This window comes from Centruroides sculpturatus, unplaced genomic scaffold (assembly GCF_000671375.1).
Source record: "Centruroides sculpturatus isolate CEXI.00-Female unplaced genomic scaffold, Cexi_2.0 scaffold74, whole genome shotgun sequence".
In the NCBI taxonomy this organism is placed as follows: Eukaryota; Metazoa; Arthropoda; class Arachnida; order Scorpiones; family Buthidae; genus Centruroides; species Centruroides sculpturatus.
In genome coordinates, this window is record NW_019384309.1 from 288,657 (window position 1) to 307,105 (window position 18,449).

The 18,449-nt window shown below is 31.6% G+C and overlaps 1 protein-coding gene across 2 annotated transcripts in view; it reads right to left on the reverse strand.

The window, feature by feature from the left end:
• The window catches only part of LOC111620603 (E3 ubiquitin-protein ligase HERC2-like), a 124,590-nt gene that overhangs the window by 17,974 nt on the left and 88,167 nt on the right, over nucleotides 1-18,449 (reverse strand). For both annotated transcript variants that reach the window (XM_023362572.1, XM_023362577.1), the window contains exons 45-57: nucleotides 17,958-18,140; nucleotides 15,952-16,105; nucleotides 15,515-15,622; nucleotides 14,973-15,263; nucleotides 14,747-14,889; nucleotides 12,708-12,833; nucleotides 10,547-10,818; nucleotides 9,300-9,498; nucleotides 7,353-7,567; nucleotides 5,954-6,131; nucleotides 3,981-4,234; nucleotides 1,973-2,112; nucleotides 1,771-1,866 (exon numbers count right to left, since the gene is read on the reverse strand). In XM_023362572.1, the coding sequence (XP_023218340.1) occupies nucleotides 1,771-1,866; nucleotides 1,973-2,112; nucleotides 3,981-4,234; nucleotides 5,954-6,131; nucleotides 7,353-7,567; nucleotides 9,300-9,498; nucleotides 10,547-10,818; nucleotides 12,708-12,833; nucleotides 14,747-14,889; nucleotides 14,973-15,263; nucleotides 15,515-15,622; nucleotides 15,952-16,105; nucleotides 17,958-18,140 (2,359 nt within the window). The remainder of the gene's footprint in view (nucleotides 1-1,770; nucleotides 1,867-1,972; nucleotides 2,113-3,980; nucleotides 4,235-5,953; nucleotides 6,132-7,352; nucleotides 7,568-9,299; nucleotides 9,499-10,546; nucleotides 10,819-12,707; nucleotides 12,834-14,746; nucleotides 14,890-14,972; nucleotides 15,264-15,514; nucleotides 15,623-15,951; nucleotides 16,106-17,957; nucleotides 18,141-18,449) is intronic.

Consider the following 18,449-nt stretch of genomic DNA (forward strand, 5'->3'; position numbering starts at 1 on the left):
AGAGACCTGGGATCAAATATAGACAAGCAACTCCCAAGGATTTTTTGAAGGTAGTAATCTGTCCCAGATATGAACCCCTTTCCATTGTGAGCCTAGTCAAACCAATGATGGATATTATTAGGTTTAAAAGACCATTTCAGTACCCACTGGACAAAAAACAAAAGAGAAAACCGATTTACTCAGCAGTAAACAATGTTATTAAGTTATATATGAGGTCTGTCTGGAAAGTTCGCAAACTTTGCAAATAGAAGTTGTTTGCATTTACCTAGAATTTTGTAGATTTTGTTGCCTTCGAAGCAGTCTCTCCAGAGTCTATGCACCAAATCCAGCATTTCTGCCACAAAAAGAACACTTTCTGAAATGTTTCTTTTGGGGTTATGCACAGCTCTGTTAGCAAATTTTCCTTAATGATGTCAATGGATTCAAACTGGCACTTTTGAAGAGCAGATTTTAAATTGAGAAACAAAAACATTGTAGTTTCTCGGATATAAGACAAGGTTTTTATTCACTTAAAACAGCTTCAAATTTCTAGGTCGTCTTATATGCACGAGCAAAAGATTCTTTGCGTTCTTGCAAATAACTTTTGTGAACCGTGCATTCACATTTTTTACTGAATGCTTATTCTCTGGTATTTAAAAACATAAGTATTTTATCTGAGTCGTTTGAATCGTCCTTGTATATTGTCAGAAGTAAAGATGAATAGCAATAGGAGAAGCAAAGTTTATGAATTGAATTTTCTATTGAAATTCCAAAATTACATGGGAGCCTGATAAAAGATTTAATCCATTCCCATGTGAAACAGATGATTATTCGGAAATCAGAATTCAGAGAAACTCATAAGTGTAATTGATGGAGAGTGGATTTGACTGTTAAAAATTAGTGAAAAAAAAAAAAAGGTTTCCAATTGTCTAGCTCTACATGAACAAATTATGCTGTCAATTTTACAATATTTTTCATTAAAGTTTAAAATGCCAGTAATTTTTGTGGGACAATGTGTGCATTTACGTTCATTTGATATTTTACTTGTGATTATACAAAATAAAATTAGAATTACATTACTAAATCTAATTTTATTTATTGTGATCTTTAAAGTCACATCTTGTCCTATACGTGAGGTCGTCTTATATCAAAGTAAATACGGTAAGTCTGCTGGGGCTTAGTCCAGTGAATATGAAATTGGGAACAAGTGGCATCAAGTTACTGACCGAAAATTCTGTTATCAGCAGTGATGTGTGAAGTGCATTGTCATTTTAGTTTCTCCAATCAGTTGGTCTTTTCCTCCTCACTGCTTCACAAAGACATTTTGTCACCTCCAGATAGTGTTTACATTGAATAACATTTTCTGAATCGAACAAAACAGTGAGCAAAACCTTCACTTTTGACCAAACTTGTGGTGCTTTTTCGAGTGACAATGAAGATCTTCCCACCCACTCCGATGACTGATGTTTTGTTTCCGCATCATACCCATAGACCCCATGTCTCATCCCCAGTGATGATACTTTTCACGAATTTTTCATCAGATCTAGCCCACCACATTTGAACTCACTGAAAGAAAATTGTAAAATGCAATCAACTCATGTTTAAATAAATGAAGTTAGAACAAACTGCTTTTGGAATAGAGCATACAAAACTTGTTGCTAGAGAGCCTTGCAAGCCACCTTCAGATTCATTATCAGTTGGTGTGTAATTTAAAAAGTTTGCAAACTTTCTGGACAGACCTCCTATATGCTCACATGTACCTAAACTAATCGTAAAATTTAAGATAAAAACCTTGTAGAGACGAGACCAGACGTGGTCTCTGTATGGCATTGGTGGTTCCGTCTCCCAGCTGTCCTTCGTCATTGTCTCCCCACGTATACACCTCACCTTTAACATATAATACCATTCATTTAAAAGAAAATTAATTTTATATGTTTGTTATTTTATATTAATCTAATATTAAATTTTATTAAATTAAAAGTTAAACTCTTACCATTATCAGTACAAGCCACGCAATGGAGCGATCCAACTGCTATGGATATCACTTTTTTCCCCTGTAGCGTTGCAACTTTTCTAGGTCTTCTAACATGATCGTCGGTTCCGTGTCCCAGTCTATGATAATCGCCTTTTCCCCTAAGAACAAAAAAAAAGAAAACATACTATTTATATGCTTCAATAGATAAAATATACACTTTAGATTATTGTAATTCACAGTATATCTTATCAAATTATATAACATAGAATTATTATGAAATTCTATCAGTTCAAGATACAATAGGACGAAATACAAACAATTCAAGATCCAATCAGTTCAAGATATGATAGCTTCAGCTCTTTCAAAAAGGATGAAATATTTTCCTAACAGGACAAATGCGCCTTACTTATTTGGTCAAAACACAAACAAGGATGGCCCCAAAGACCAGTAATAAAAAAGACTTTCGCTCCGGCCTTAAACATGGAATGCACTGTTTATAATGGACTTTGACAAATGAAGATGTTCTCACAGTTTGTGACTATACTAATCTCTTTCCTTTTGTCAAAACTGAAGCAGCTATATCCTTCACCAGGAATTTAATATGTAGAAGCCATAACCTAAGTACATCTGGTTATAAAATAGTATTGGATTATCTTGACCTTTTTCTTTTTAACTCTTACTATTTCTGAAATGGTAACTTTTACATCCAGAAGTCTAGGGTACCAATGGATTCACCTGCTTTGGGAATCTTGCCAAGATAACAGTTTCATGGATTGAGGAAGCCACTTGTTAGAGTGTATCAAGAGCATGTAAAGGCTATATGAAGATATGTTGATGTACTCATCATTTGGCACTTAAGCAAACAAATGAGATCCTTTCTACATGATGTCAATTAGGATTAGACTATAAACAATAGAACAAATTTCTAAAGCCTCATTCTACATTCATACATAAAGGGAAGTACACTACAAAGGTATTCTGAAAAAAAGGCACATCAGTTGAATCCTTTATTTATTGGAAATGTTACATGATGCCATACAAGATAACATCTTTATACTTACTTGCTAAAAGAGCTATTATGCACGATATCCTAAATGACAACTGGAAGTTGAAATATTATGTTTCAGGAGTATAGCAGCTGCACATTTTTTTGCAAAAAACTAACCATCTCACTTATTTCTTTATTAATCCAGAGTGTCTCTAACACACATAACTTGCTGATCTGAACAGATACAATGCTTAATGATTTCTGGATGCTTCTCATGTAAATTGTTATGGCAATACATCTCTTGGTAGCAAAGCATATACCTTTGGTTAAGCTAATTCTAAGACAAGTGCATTTACAGAATAAAAGATAGGGCAGGGGTATACATCGTGAAACTTCTTAAAAAAGAGGAAAATTATTATTACATATGATCTACCATAAGAAACCTCTCCTGGAGAATGCGTGATCATTATGGATATGTTAATAGAGGCAATATATCAGCTAACACATCTTCGACACAATAGATGTACAATCACGACGTAGAAATCCTTTGGAATCACCTTCTAACTCTACTCTGCAACTTAGATTTCTAGAACAGTTGTATATATTTTCAAAATAAAAACCAAAAACATTTCTCAAAGAATTTTTACCATTAGTTTCCATAATTAGTTGTTTTCTGTGTTTGTTTAATAATAATTTTTGATACCAAAATAAATGGAATTTGTGAAAGAACAGTAATTAACTATAGAAGAGAAGAGATTTCTCTGGAGATAGTTCTCATCTACTATTGGATATAAGAATAAATAGAAAAACAAAAAAGATGCATAATTAACAATGAATAAATCAAAATGAAAGTAACTTAAATTTGATGATTACAGAGAAAATATTTTACTCTAGTAAAATTAATTATATACAATCAGATAATCTGGCACAAATTTTAAAAATATTTAATGAATTTGATGTCAGCATAATTAATAATTAGTTGTAAATTGTACATGATGTTGACATCAAAATTTAACAGAAATTGCAAAGTATACTTACCAAGTGAAAACACTTCCAGATGCAGTTAGAGCTACAGAAAATTGAGAGCCACATTCGACTTTTATGACGCCCATACCCTGTAAGGCATCAATTTTCAAAGGCACCTTACAGCCGTCGCTACCACCGCGTCCAAGTTTTCCGTAATCGCCGTCTCCCCAAGACCACACACAATCATCATCTGTAATGCACAATGTCTGTGCATCGCCACTGCCGCAGGCAACGTCAACAACTGCAAAATTTGCCAGAGCTTCTACCTGTTAAAAGAAAAGGTTCATTGCACATAATTAAAATTTTTTTTTCATTAATCAAGTTATAACAATTCTCATTCTTAAATATAATCTAACTTTTCAACAAATGAAAATCTTCAAACAACAGCTACAAAAAACATTTAATAATCTTCGATAATAATTATTGCGTGGCATATCCTTGACTATGATCTATGACTGTCCTCAGTTTTTCTCATTATATATGCATCCAGTTTGCAATGAGAATGGCTGAGTGCTGAGGAATGAAACCTGATGGATCTTGATTAGACCACTCATGATAAAATCTAAGATCATGAGCCAAATTAGAACCAAAATTCCTAAGTGTTTTTGTTGGTGTGGCCATTCAACCAATTAAACAAATTCACTAGGATGTGATAAATTTGTATAATTAATAAATATATAAACGTGAATGACTATAAAAATCTGTTTGAAAACATACCTATTCTTATTATTATATTTTTATAAAAGATTTATACTTATTCATACTACAATTTATTTAATTTTAAAGAAGATTGTGCAATATATATTTTATTTAAAAGTTTGTTCAGAAAAATGTAAAAGTTTGAAAATTTCAGTGAACCAAAGATCACTGAGTGTTAGACTTAAAGAACACAAAGAGGACGTAATGAAAGAGAGAACTATAGCTTTAGAAGAAGAAAGCCTAAATGAGGAAAGAATGGTAGAGTGGGAGAGAGCCTGTATACTGCAAGAAATTGGCATAAAATAAAACATAACTGACATGTAGTAGCTTTAAATTCTTAGAAAACAGCTACACTAATATAATATTTGAACTAGATGTAAATGGTATCACTCAGGATGCCACAAGGAGTGACATAAGTTGTGTCAGTCACCGTGTGGAGTCGACACAATACTCAATACATAGAATTCATGTTGTTACATAAAATAAAGAACATTAGTGAATCTAATTGTATATATTCATTCTAGTTATTTACATAACATATATTCTATGTTCCTGGTCAACAAGAAGAGGTTACAACAAGCATGTAGTTAAATACAATGAGCATTAACTATAGGAAGGATTGTTGTAACTCTTTCTAAGGATGAAGAAATACTTTCTAATTTGTGGAAATGGCACCTAAAGCATAAAAGTATGCACATAATTACTACAAGATGAGTTGTAAAATGGAACATCATACTATTTAATTTTTCAATGTTTGTTTACAATTTCTGAACTACTAAAATCTTACGTAAGTGTACTAATTCTCTGAATATAAGCCAACTAGCTTAAAAAACTACAGTAATTTCAGTAGTATTAAAGTTTTCTGTACACCTAGAAACCAGAGTAAAATTATTTATCAGAAAATATTGTATTTTGTTATATTAAATTTTTTATATAAGTCTTAATATATCCAAGTTAATAAAAATATAAGAGAGACAATTTTATGAATCTTTAATCCTATATCCTAAAACCTATAATCACATGCCATACGTAAAATGTAGACTGTGCCTTTGCTAGTATAGATAAAAATTATCCTTATAACATTATAAGGGTTATAAAAGATAAACATTAATAAAAACACATAAGTTACAAATAATATCTACAGTAAATATAATTTATAGTAAGAATAAAAAGAATTATCAACAGGATTATGCGTACTGCTTTCTATAAGTTAATGTGTACCTAATTTATTAGCACATTTATAATAATTAAAATCTAAATTCTAAATGAAAAAATATTTAAATTACCAGCTTAGGACGTAACTGATCTTCACTGTCTCCGTGTCCGAGTCTTCCATATCTTCCTTTTCCCCATGTGTATAATTCTCCGGAAGAAGTGATGCAGGCACTGTGCGCTCCTCCACAAGCGATGTCGGCAACTTCTTTTCCTCTTAATGATTCAATTATTCTAGGTCTTTCGCAAGAGCTGTAAATGTATTTAATGTACGTTTAACATTTCAAATGTTATTTTTGATAAAGTTAATTTTCAAAAATGTAATTATCTTGGATAAATACAAAACAATGTTTAACAATATTTTGATTTTAATTGTCACGGATTAATTTAGCATATGATGAACTAACCTATCGATGCAGCATTAATTTGTTAGCTTTTGTTAAGTGTCTTAAATCAAAATAATACAAATAAATGTCTCATTTTAATTATGCAATTTTTTTCAAATAAAAGAATGGATGTTTAAGATGGTTTAGCCTGCCATTCTGAGAGGCTAGGCTCAAATACAGATCACAGCCTCAGATATTTTTATAGATAGTTTGATAGAATATGTTGAGTCTTTTTCTAGCTACCTGGTTATCCTCTTTATGGGCAAGCCTGAACCATAAACCACTCATGACAAATCAAAGCTTCTGAGTCAATTATTGAGAGGACATGTTTCTATAATTAGCTTGAAAAAAATCCTCTTAATAATTACAGTGTAGAAAGAGTTAGAGAATAGAACTTCTAATTTTTTTTAATGCTTTCTGCCATGTGGGAACTAAGAGGGCCTTTTTAGCAGGCCCATTATGGGTTTGGTCAGGCTCATAATAGGGTAGCTGGATGGTGAGGGATGAGGCCCAATGTATATAGACAGACCATCTCCAAAAAATTCTTGGGGTTTTCTGAACCATCCGGATTTCATCCCGAGTTTCAAGAGCGGTAGACTGTCACCCTAACTGATCAGCCATCCAGCCATCGAGTTCTTCTGACTACTAACAAAATATTTCTTATTAGTTTTTTATGATTTGCTGAATAATGGAGTTGGGAGTTTATGTATTTTGAACATTTTTTCATCATGAATATAAATAGTAATTGTTACTTTGTTTTAACATGAGTAATGACAGAGTTACACTAACTTATTAATTTCTTCCAGCTCAATTTTGGCTTCCGAGTATTTTTATAAAATAAAAAATTAAATTTTTGCAACATAAACTCATAATAATAGTTTTTTCGACTTGAGATTTGCAGTTTGTAAATTACTCATTCCTTTTCTAGATCTATTATTTAGTAATAGTTAATTATAATCATTCTGATCAACTATGAAATTCTGATAATCAAAAACAAATATTTATTAGAAAAATTAATGTATAATTTTACATTTCTATGCATTAATAAAACATTGTACATATAAGCTTATAATGTTTCAATATTTACCTCTTATTTCCATGCCCCAATTTTCCGTCGTCTCCTTCGCCCCAAGAGTACACTTCACCTTCGGATGATAGAGCGAGACAGTGTTTTCCTCCCGAATTCACCACTACTTTCTTAATAAATACATGTTGAATACTTTCCAACAGAGTGGGAGATGCAACTGATTCCGTTCCTCCGATACCAAGTCTGCCTCCTGCACCGTATCCCGTTGCATATACCTATATAATAATAAAGTCCGTTCTAGTAACATTATCCCAAGTTTAATTTCTCATAAATAATAAAGGGAAGGATGACATTCTATGATTTTCCTAGGTACTCCAGAAGTAGCTAATCACAACTCTGATTACACAATCACCTTATATATGCCAAACAACTACTGGATTACATTGGGTTAGTTTTTCGTAATTATTTTAAATTAATTTCTAAATAATTTGTCACTAGATGAAGGCATTAGGCACCACCTCTTATTAATTTTAATAACTGTAATTAAATTAAATAATTTAGAAAATTCTGAAAGAAAAGAATCGACCCAGAGCAGGACGTAAACCCGCAACTCCCACTTACCATGCAGTGGCATTGCCAGTTATGCTACCCGAGCCTCCTGACCAATCACCTCTTCCAGACATATTTAATTGTGATATAACTATTCTCAATTACTTACAGCACAAGCCAGGAATGCCTTCGGAATCCTCGTCCTATAATCACCCACTTATGGCACTCAGCCATCCATTGCTCAACCCCAGCATGATAAGTGTATATATATATACACAAACATCTCAAATATTTGTTTACCGAACTTTCAAAATTATTTAATATAATTATAATTATTTTAATAAGAGATGGCATCTAATACCTCCCTTTAGTGACAAATTATTTAGAAATTAATAAAAAATAATCACAAAAAACTAGCCAATATAATCCAGTAGTTCAATTTATATGTATTTATTTGTGTGTCCTTAACTAAATAATTTTAAGATGATAAATGTATAAAAATTATACATAAAGTTACAGTAGAGCATCGTTTATCCGAATCAATTGGGGACTGGGGTTATTCGGATAACTTATTTTTCGGATAATCGATTATGTACGAAAAATATATTAACATATCCCATGTTGAAATTTTTCTCCGTTTCGTGTCGCTTCGCGTTGAATTTTCGTCGATGTTAAGCCTAACATGAACTTTTTAAAATAATAATCGTGGCTATTGTATCGTTAAAAATTATTTCTTTATTTTTTACAAACAAAATAAATATATTAAAAAATATAAAAACAAAAAAATTATACTTTAGAAGTTAATCTAGTATCAAAAATGTTCGATTCAGCACGAGACACAATCCTCAGAAAAACACTAAACAAAAGTGCCAGTGCTGCCAGCTAAAACACACACACCAAAAAAAAAAAAATATTGGAGTAGCCCAACATATAGCCAAAGATTGCAGCAACACAGCACTAGCGAAAATTAAAATTTGCCAACTGGAATCCTTTCGGATAACTGACGTTTCGGATAACTGACTTTTGGATAAACGACGCTCTACTGTATTCTGAATTTGTTTACTTAATTTGCAAAACCAGTTATCCAGTATAATAAGTCCTAATAATAAATATGTCCTAGTTGACGATTTATCATAAAATTATAATCTGGTAGTTGTTTGGCTTATTAATAATATATCGAATTTCGAGATGTTTGTATATGCATACATTATATACTTCAGCTAATATATATTCATATACTAAAAGGCAAGAGACTAAATAAAATTTAACATTTTTAATTAAGTCTTAGACCATCTTTGGGATATAAACTTCCTTTTAACCTTTGTATGATTCCATTTTAAAAGTTTGAATTCCAAAGATGGTTTAAGGACTAGGTCAAAAACATTAGATTCCATTTAGTTTCTCATCTTTGCAATGTGTGAATGTGTAGTAAAGAAAATTAAACAATGCAAGAAATACCTTTCCGTCTCCGGTAACTGCAAAGAGCGTCTGTTCGCCTCCCGATATCTGGATGGGTCTTAAAGAGGTTAGAGATTCGCAAGGAGTCGGAAGTTTGACTTTGGCTCCTTCCACACCACCCAACTGTCCTCTGTGATTGTGACCCCAACCGAATATCGTGCCACTTCCTCCCCACGACATGGTCCAATCTTCTGGTTTTCTACAAGTAATTTAATTCATTATCAGTAATTTTATTACATTAATATTATAACTCCAGTAAATATCATATCCATCTTTAATAAATTTAAACAACATAATTTGTGTCAAAAATATTAATAAATATAAAAATCTTAAAATTTGTTATTTTGTTATTATAAACAATTGCCAAAAACCATAAAAATTCATACAATTTAACAATTGTTATGGCAGTTATTGGTAAATTCATATAATTCTATTAAATAGTTTAATAATTACGGAATTTGAACTAGTAGCAAAATTTGATTTAGAACATGACAATTTTAAAAACTGTTCAGCTATTTTAAAGTGTTTATAAAGCATTCTTAATTGACATCTGTCAATTATATATATAGCAGATCTCAACACAATTTATAAATAAAATATCATAAATTAAACTGTAATTTTCATAGGCTGTTATATAAATTAAAATATATTTTTGTAACTACAGTATAAACTATACATTGGTTCAGATGACCAAAATAGTATGAAATTTCATACGAAAATAAAAATTTCTATTTTATTTATAAAAGAAGTGAGTTGTAAAAGAAATAATCCTGAGGTACACTGTCTACTGTACATTTGTAATGTTTGTTGAATTAATTTAATTGAAAATCTATAGACAGTGTATTTATAACATATACGTGGTATAATACAGGATCTTCCAAAATGAATTCTGCCATTCAAAATTACTGTAATTTTGTTAATTATTACCTGAGAAATATACGATGTACCAGTACTTCAATCGATAGAGTAATTGTTCAAGTTTTATCCACCTTCTGCATACAAATGTTTTTGTTTGCTGCTTCTAGAAAGTGCAACAAATAAAAATAATACGTTTACAACATAATTTTAAATAATTATGTTGATTGATGTATATCAATCGACTGATCACATGCTTCTCAGGTAATTACATTAATTTAAAATGGTAGCATTCATTTTGGAAGACCCTGTATGTACTGTACATGCAATTATAAAATAAATGAAAAAATCAAAATTTCAATAATTTCAAATTACAGGAAATTGATACATACCTATTTACCCATAAAATTAATTGGTCATCATGTTCCTTTTTAAATAACTCATGACTTTCATGTTCGTATGTTATTATTTCATTTTCTGGTACCATTTCTTTAATTTTTTTCATAACTTCTTCTGTAAATGCGGTCGGCAAAGGCGTGCGACGAACGAGAGCAGAGGCTGTCCGGGCGGCGACGCAATATCGACGAAACCACAACCAACGATGGTTTTCACTGCAGCATGACAAAGAATCTAAACCCAAATCACAGGCCAGGGCAACTAAAACCTATAAATATTTACATTGAAATGAAAAATAATGTAATTATAAACAAAATCCAAGTTATAAATTAATCACATGATAATGCTAAATTCACCATAACTTAGTTAATTAAATATGTAAAGTAAAGATAGGTGATTAATATCAACATCTTATATCCTTTTTACTGAAAAATCACTGAATTCTTAAGAATTTTGCTTCTCATTTGCAATGATTGTATGGAATGTTCCATAAGTATCAAGAAAAACCAAAAAATTTGTTTAAGTATAGAATACATGTGATAAGCCAAACAATTGCTGGATTAAGTTGGGCTACTACTATTAATAATTAAATCCTGAGTAATTTGGTACTAGAGGTAAGTGTTAGGTATCATCTCTTATTAAATTTAATAATTATAATTAAATTAATAAGAGATGGCACCTAATAGAGAGGTTGAGGCACAAGTACAAATGTTAAACTTGTACAGCAAGCAAAAGTACATGATTTACATTTTAAGTCCAAGTAAAAGACCTTGCGGCACTCGTTCACAACATCACGTGACTCAGTGAACGTCGCGCATTGACTCACGGGAAATTTGTTAAAAAAATGGCAGATACATTTAACATCGAGGGTTACCAGCAAAAATAAATAAACAAATTAAACTTTTTAAAAGTATTTATAGGATGTTTAATCACTAAATAATTATTTTTTATCAGCATTGTGTCTTCTACTGTATGATCGGACGATAGGACTACCTCATACTTTTGTCGAGGGAAGTAGTGGCTTATGTAAATTCAAAAGCAGCTTGAAAAATTAACTTTTTGAAAATTTACAAACATATTACACTGTTGACAGTAGATGTCATGGAAGAACAAACATACCTTAAGATAAGCTATTATGAAGACAAATATATGTAAAGTCTATAGGCACTTCACATCACTTGCTAAAAAATTGAATAATTACATAATTTCTGGATTAAAATCATTTGTTTCTTTACATTATTATTCGTAAATGCTTAAATAATCATTATTTTAATAAAATACGTCATAATTTTAACCACAAACACAAAAAAATGAAGAAGTTTAAACCCAACTTCTATTCGCCATGCTAAACATAACAAACGTCATTGTCAACCTTCTAGACTTGCCAGATGGCGGCATCTGTTCACCGTTCACATTTTGGGCTGAATACGTGCACCTCAACCTCTCTAATACCTACCTGTAGTACTAAATTACTCAGTATTTAATTATTAATAGTATTGGTAAAGTAACTCAATCATTTGGCTTTTTATTAAAATCTGGCTTTGAGATGTTTATATATGAATATATGCAAGTTTTGTAGCATGATAATTCATCTTCTGTGATAGTACGTTCAACTTAAATCACTTGAGTCCATCAACAGGACTTACAAAATTTGAAATAAACATCACTTTTTTGGAAGTAATGAAATTTGATTGTTATTAATTAAAACTGTATTATTAATTTTTGTACAGAGCTATTCTTGAAATGTTATTGTAAATTTTCTTTGTAGTATTTTAATATGGCATGTACAATACAAGGCCTTAATACAAATTATCAACTTGTCAACAATAAAGCATTATTCTTAGTTCATCAGATCATATATTCTGATCCAAATATCTGTTCAATTTTAATGAGAATTATATTTAATTTGGGTAAAATATACTGCGGTTGTGTCATTAAAAAATTAAACATAAAGGTTTTTGTTACAAAAGATAATCCTGAAACAAAATCAATGTGACAAATATATAACAGATATTATGTGTAAAGACAATTAAGAAACTGTAAGAACAAAGATATAATGCAAAATATCTTCACTCTTACATTTAAATTCCTTCTTAATTTAATTTATAAAATATAATATATTTTATTTTATAAATTAAGTTAAAAAAGATGAATTACCTTAAAGAAATCACTATGCATTAGATGTTTTCCTCCTCTAACAATAGGATCTTCGTACTCATATTGTCGCAGTAGTGCTTCTGGCAATCCTTTGACTAATGAGGAAAGCGCAGAATCATTGAGTGACTGAAAAGTAATGCAAAATTATATATTTACTTATTGAAATATAACAAATGATTTTTATTTATTTATTCTTTAGAGTAGAAAGAATGGTACTCTGTTAAAGACATCTAAAAATATACTAAAACAATAGTTTCACAATGTACACAAATGATTTTTTTTGTCAAATTTATTAAACTATTTCTGTAATTATCTACTGAAATATTACAAAACATGTAAGGAACTGAGTCCGAGCTGTATTATTATTTAATTTTTATTTTGATTTTTATTCTATTTTTGTTTGGGGTTTATGTTTAGTTAGGACAAAGGTTCCCTCACCACTCACCTTAGTAATGAAAAAGACACAAAAAAAGACAAAGGAAAAAACCAACTCACCGAATAGACAAAGTGTTGTAGGGAAACTAACATGCACTTGTGCTCCCAGGCAGAAGTTTGAAAGAAGTTCCGCAGGAAGAAGGGGGAACACACCAGACGCACAAAGTAGAAAACTCACTAAACCTTGATAAAATAAACATCCTGAATATGTAATAAAAAAGAATAATATAAAAGGATTTTGTGAGAATGTCAGAAACTAGACTGCACAGGAAAAGACATGCAAATTTGTTGTTAGAAGTAAAGTATGTAAACGAGGGGAGTGATTCCAGACATAATTGTGATGTCACCTTAGAGTATAAAACGAGCACAACCAGAGAAGACAGCAAGGTGAGTCCCAGCCAGGGATAGAGCGAGGTTTTTTCCAGAGAGAAGTCAAAAACAAGTCTTGAGGATAGCGAGAGGAGTAATTTGAAGGAAAGTGGATAAAGAGAAAAGGTTCCTAGTATTGAGGTGACAGATAGGATTGTAGTTTGTAAGATTTGTTGTACCTAGTTTAATTGATTGATATTGTTGAGTTCCAAGGGGAATAATTCATAAGTTATAGTAAGTAAATTGCATTATTTTTGTCGAGTTTTTTCGAATTGTTTCTTTTCATTGAATTGTTTTTGATTCTTACTAATTTGTATATAGTGAATAATTGAGTTCCTTACCGACCCGTGTACATAGTTCTGGAGCATGTGTAATCCCATGCCTGGCATACTAACCATGAACCCGCGTAAAGCACCCATTAGGTTAACGGTTGTAAAGTTCAGCGATAGTCCCGAACACCTTACTGGCACATAGTTCCATGTCAAATATAAAAATCAAATAGTACTTTACAAACATTTCAGATTTATTGTATAGTTCTTGCATACACCATATTCATTCTTTTAAAATATGAAGAGAAGTTGAAATTGGTGCACCAATAACAAATTTTTGTACAATTAATGTATATACTATGAATGTATTCAGAAAAGTTATTTAATCTCAGTTGTATTATTAATATGTTTACAGACAATTTCTACGTTCAGCTTCATATAAAAGCTGAATATAGAAATTGTCTGTAAACTGTCCAAAAACTATCTGTAAGCAAGCGATAATGCTATCTCCCTATCAAAATGGAAATATGGGAAATACGACTTATGGGTCTCATATCCAATGTTGTATATATGACTTTAATGTCATTACAAATTTCTCATTACACAGTATCTTTTAGACACCATGTATTTCAGATTAGATAATGAAGTTGTTTAGCTTTTATGTTTTTATAATGTCCAAATGTGGAATGTACTGTACACCAGTTTCTGTTTAGCTAGAAAAGCTAAAGTAATTAAAGAAGTATAATATAAATTAAAGAGAAAAGTGTGATACCGTCAAATGACATGGAATATTGCCAAAGAAGAGCAATTATTTAGCAATTTGAATTTCTTAAATATTCATATTAAAAATGATTCAACTATATCTTCATAATTAAATAGTATTAAATATATGTTCATTTATAATTTATGACATTTCTTATCCATTCTATAAATTTAAAATAAAAGAACTTTAAATTAATTACTTACAAATGATTGAGAAATGGCCTCATCTGGAGAAATTCCACTGTAATGACTACTTGCTAATATTTCTGCAATGTTCAAAGATTTTCCTAATCCCGACGCCATGAGACGTCTGAGTCGATGTAGAACCCACATTCTCTGTGATGGCACTATAATATAATATATATTTTACCATATTTTAATAATTTAAGGTTAAGTTTCTCAAGTTCCGGTCAATAAATTATAACATTACCTAATGAACTTAATTGGGCACAGGCCGCTAGTGCCGCAGCCAGACGTGAAACTATGGCACGATCCGCACAACCTTCCAGAGACGAATCCAACAGGCACATTACCAGTTCGATCAGTGGCTGAGACATGATGGACCGATCTGAAAGTGCCTCCTTATCGGTGTTTGGTGTCACTATAGGATAGACAGTGAAACGCCATCCCCATCCATTCACTGATCCATCACTACTGAAATTCCAACGTAATTCGTTACCATTCACATGCAGTTCCGTGGCCCAGTCGAACCACTCTCGACCTAAAAAGATATTTGCAAACATTAGTAAAATACAATAAGTTAGGAGATTAGAACTTATAAAACATCTTCTGCATTTTCATCTGATTTCAAATAGATTAAAGCAAGTCAAACTACACATTGCAGTATGGTGATCAGTAAAAAGAAATAATAATTAAAAATATAAGCATGTTTTTTTTTACAATAATAATAGCATAAGGTCATTTGATAAGTATTGCCTCTAATTTATTCTTTTGTAATTTGAAACTTTTTACCCGATTTAATCGCCACTATTCTTCCTAAACTATCCATTATAGTTAATGGATCATGACGTCTCTCTGTGGAACACTGACGATCAAATTCAACTCTGAGACTTTCCGCTCCTGAAAAAAGAGAATGTTCTTATTTAAATTATATTTTAAACTTTACGTCAAGAGTAACATTTACTTCATTTTTACATTTTTAAATTTTATATTTGATTTTCTCACGTTTAAATGTAAGTTTTTCATTACTTTTAAGATACTATTGAAATTTTTGAATAAACTGTAGTGCACAATTTAATAAAAAATAGAAAAAAGAATCCTTAAGAGTCAAAAAACTGATTGATAAAGAAAGTTTGTAAAAATTAAACATTAATTGTAATAATTAAATTAAAATTTTAGATAATATTTAAGATCCAGAAATAGTTTCGACATAATGAATTATCATCAACCTGGAATTTTTACATGACCAGTCAAAGTAATGTCGTCAATATACGGATGACTGGATTCTTGTATGACTGGACGAGGTCGCATTCTTGTAACATCTGTATCGGCTGCCACATCTTCTAATTCTGTCACACACAGTTCTAATAACATTTCTCCTATCTGAAATTATATTGATTAATATGTTAGTTAAAATAAATCTTTCATTTAACTGTTTTGTCTACTGTATTAAATAAGATTTCATACAAAAAATGACACTGAAAATAAAATACCATACAATAATACATTCGTTGACAAAAATTTTATGCACCAAGGTATTGCAATCTAACGAAATTTTATTAGTATGTATGCAGTAATGATGGTAATAAGTAATTACAATATCATAGCAAAGAGAGAATTTCCTGTACAACAATGGTGCAATTTATATGAACCTCCTCTTACTGGGATATATGTGATAATACAATCAGGTATTGAGGTATACAAGTGTCATGTGATTGCCAGACAGCCGAGTGGTTAAAGCAGCATCCTTCTGCTCTAAGGACCTGAAATCAAATTTGGACAGGCCAGAAATTTCCCAAATGTTTCAGGAAAGGGTCCATCATGTGGTGGCTCCACTGTGGATCTGCCAAACTCATAATGGGCTTGCTAAAAAGTTAAAAAAAGGTATCATATGCTATCCTGAAACAGATTTACTGGCAGATGTTGCAATGCCATTCAAGATCTTCACACTTGTAGCCGATCAAAGCCGGGTATCTTGTCAGATCCCACAAATGCTCATTGGGCTACAAACTAGAGGTTAGGCAGAACAAGCAAATGTGGCAGTGTGAAGAGAAACTAGCTGCGCATGACCAAGAATCATCTCACTAGAAATGGCTGTTTGCAGCCCTGTTATGAAAGGACATGAGATTTCCTGAATATATCATTGTGTCATCAATGCACCTTGTATTACTACTAGGAGTCACCCCTAGTAGTAATACAAGGTGCATTGATGTAGCAGGCTGTCATACAGGCTGTCATAGGAGATGTTTCCTCAGATCAGAATGCCAACAATGAGGACAGTGTGTCACTCAACAATAAAGGCAGGATTTGTTTTGTAGAGTGGGAAAGACCACTGGCGAGTGGGAAAGACCACTCGCCAGTGGTCTTTCCCACTCTAACATAGCAATCACCCATTTCCAAATGAAATTGCTAAAGACTTGGATGCTTGAACAGCTAAAGATTAAAGTCAGGATTCATTGCTAAAGATGATATACTATTAGTCTTCAGCATTCACGCCTCTCTGTCACAGCACTACTGTAAACGAAGCAACGATATTGGGGTGCTATTGGCAATATGCAAATTTGCCTGCCGATGAAATGGGAAGAGGTAGAGTTGTGTGGTGACATTTCCACTTGTCTCTGGATGGTAGACAAAAACACTGTCATAGCTGTTTGACTTGTTTGATCATCTTTCCTGGTAGTTTGTCTGGGACATGAGAGCCTGCTCACTGCATGTGTGTGGTGTATGTCCTCATTTATCCACTACTCCAACCCTCCTCAGTCAGGTAAGAACAGTCCAAACAACCCAATAAGCAGCCCTTTCTCAAATTTTATCAGCTATATGTAATGCCTTTGATTGTATCATACAGGCATGACTGACATTTGAAAATCTCCATAGAACATATAAACTGGAAATCCTGAAAATAGTGAGCTTCTGTAAACCTTTTTATAAAATACTGGTGTAGCAATTTAAGGTAAGGTAGCATTACCTGGCATGAAATTGGATCACAATTGTAATCATTTACATACCTGTGTTAGACAATGTATGCAGATTTTTGCAGTAATTGGAAAATTCTATCAGGATCATTAGATTAAAAGCTTGTGACCAACTACCAGTGTTTGGTGCTTTGTATACAAATTACAAAATTATTTAATTTTTCTCAATTAGATTTAAATAGCAAGTATGTTCTGTTTTTAATGGTATAAGAACTTATTTATATTATATTAAATAAAATATTTAATTGTAATCGAATTACTTCAGAGTTAGCTTTTCCCATAGCAGTTAAAACTGAGGCTATAGTGTCTTTTCCTTTTTCTCCCGCTCGACCAGCGACTGCTAATTTTAACAAGTCGACTAACACTCTTGCATCGTCAGGTGTTAACTTAGCAGTAAAATCGTCAAGATATGGTTCTGGTTGTCCCGTTTCTGTTGATGCAACCTAAAAAATATAAAATTTTTATAATATTAATGTCTTTAACCTTTCTCTACAGTTTATTATCTCACACAAAGTTTTTATTTTTAATTGTATGACTGACAAAATATTTCATAAATTGTAAATAAGTAAAGGCACACATCCAGCAGTGCATCTATGCTTATCTTTTAGTAGCATACAATAAAAGAGAATCTGATTTTTGCTTCATTTATATCAAAATAATTATGGAGATAGAATAAAAAGATTTGAGGGATTATGGTTAGTACTTAAGCATACCCCTGGACCTCAAAACTAAGCAATTTCACCAAGTACATG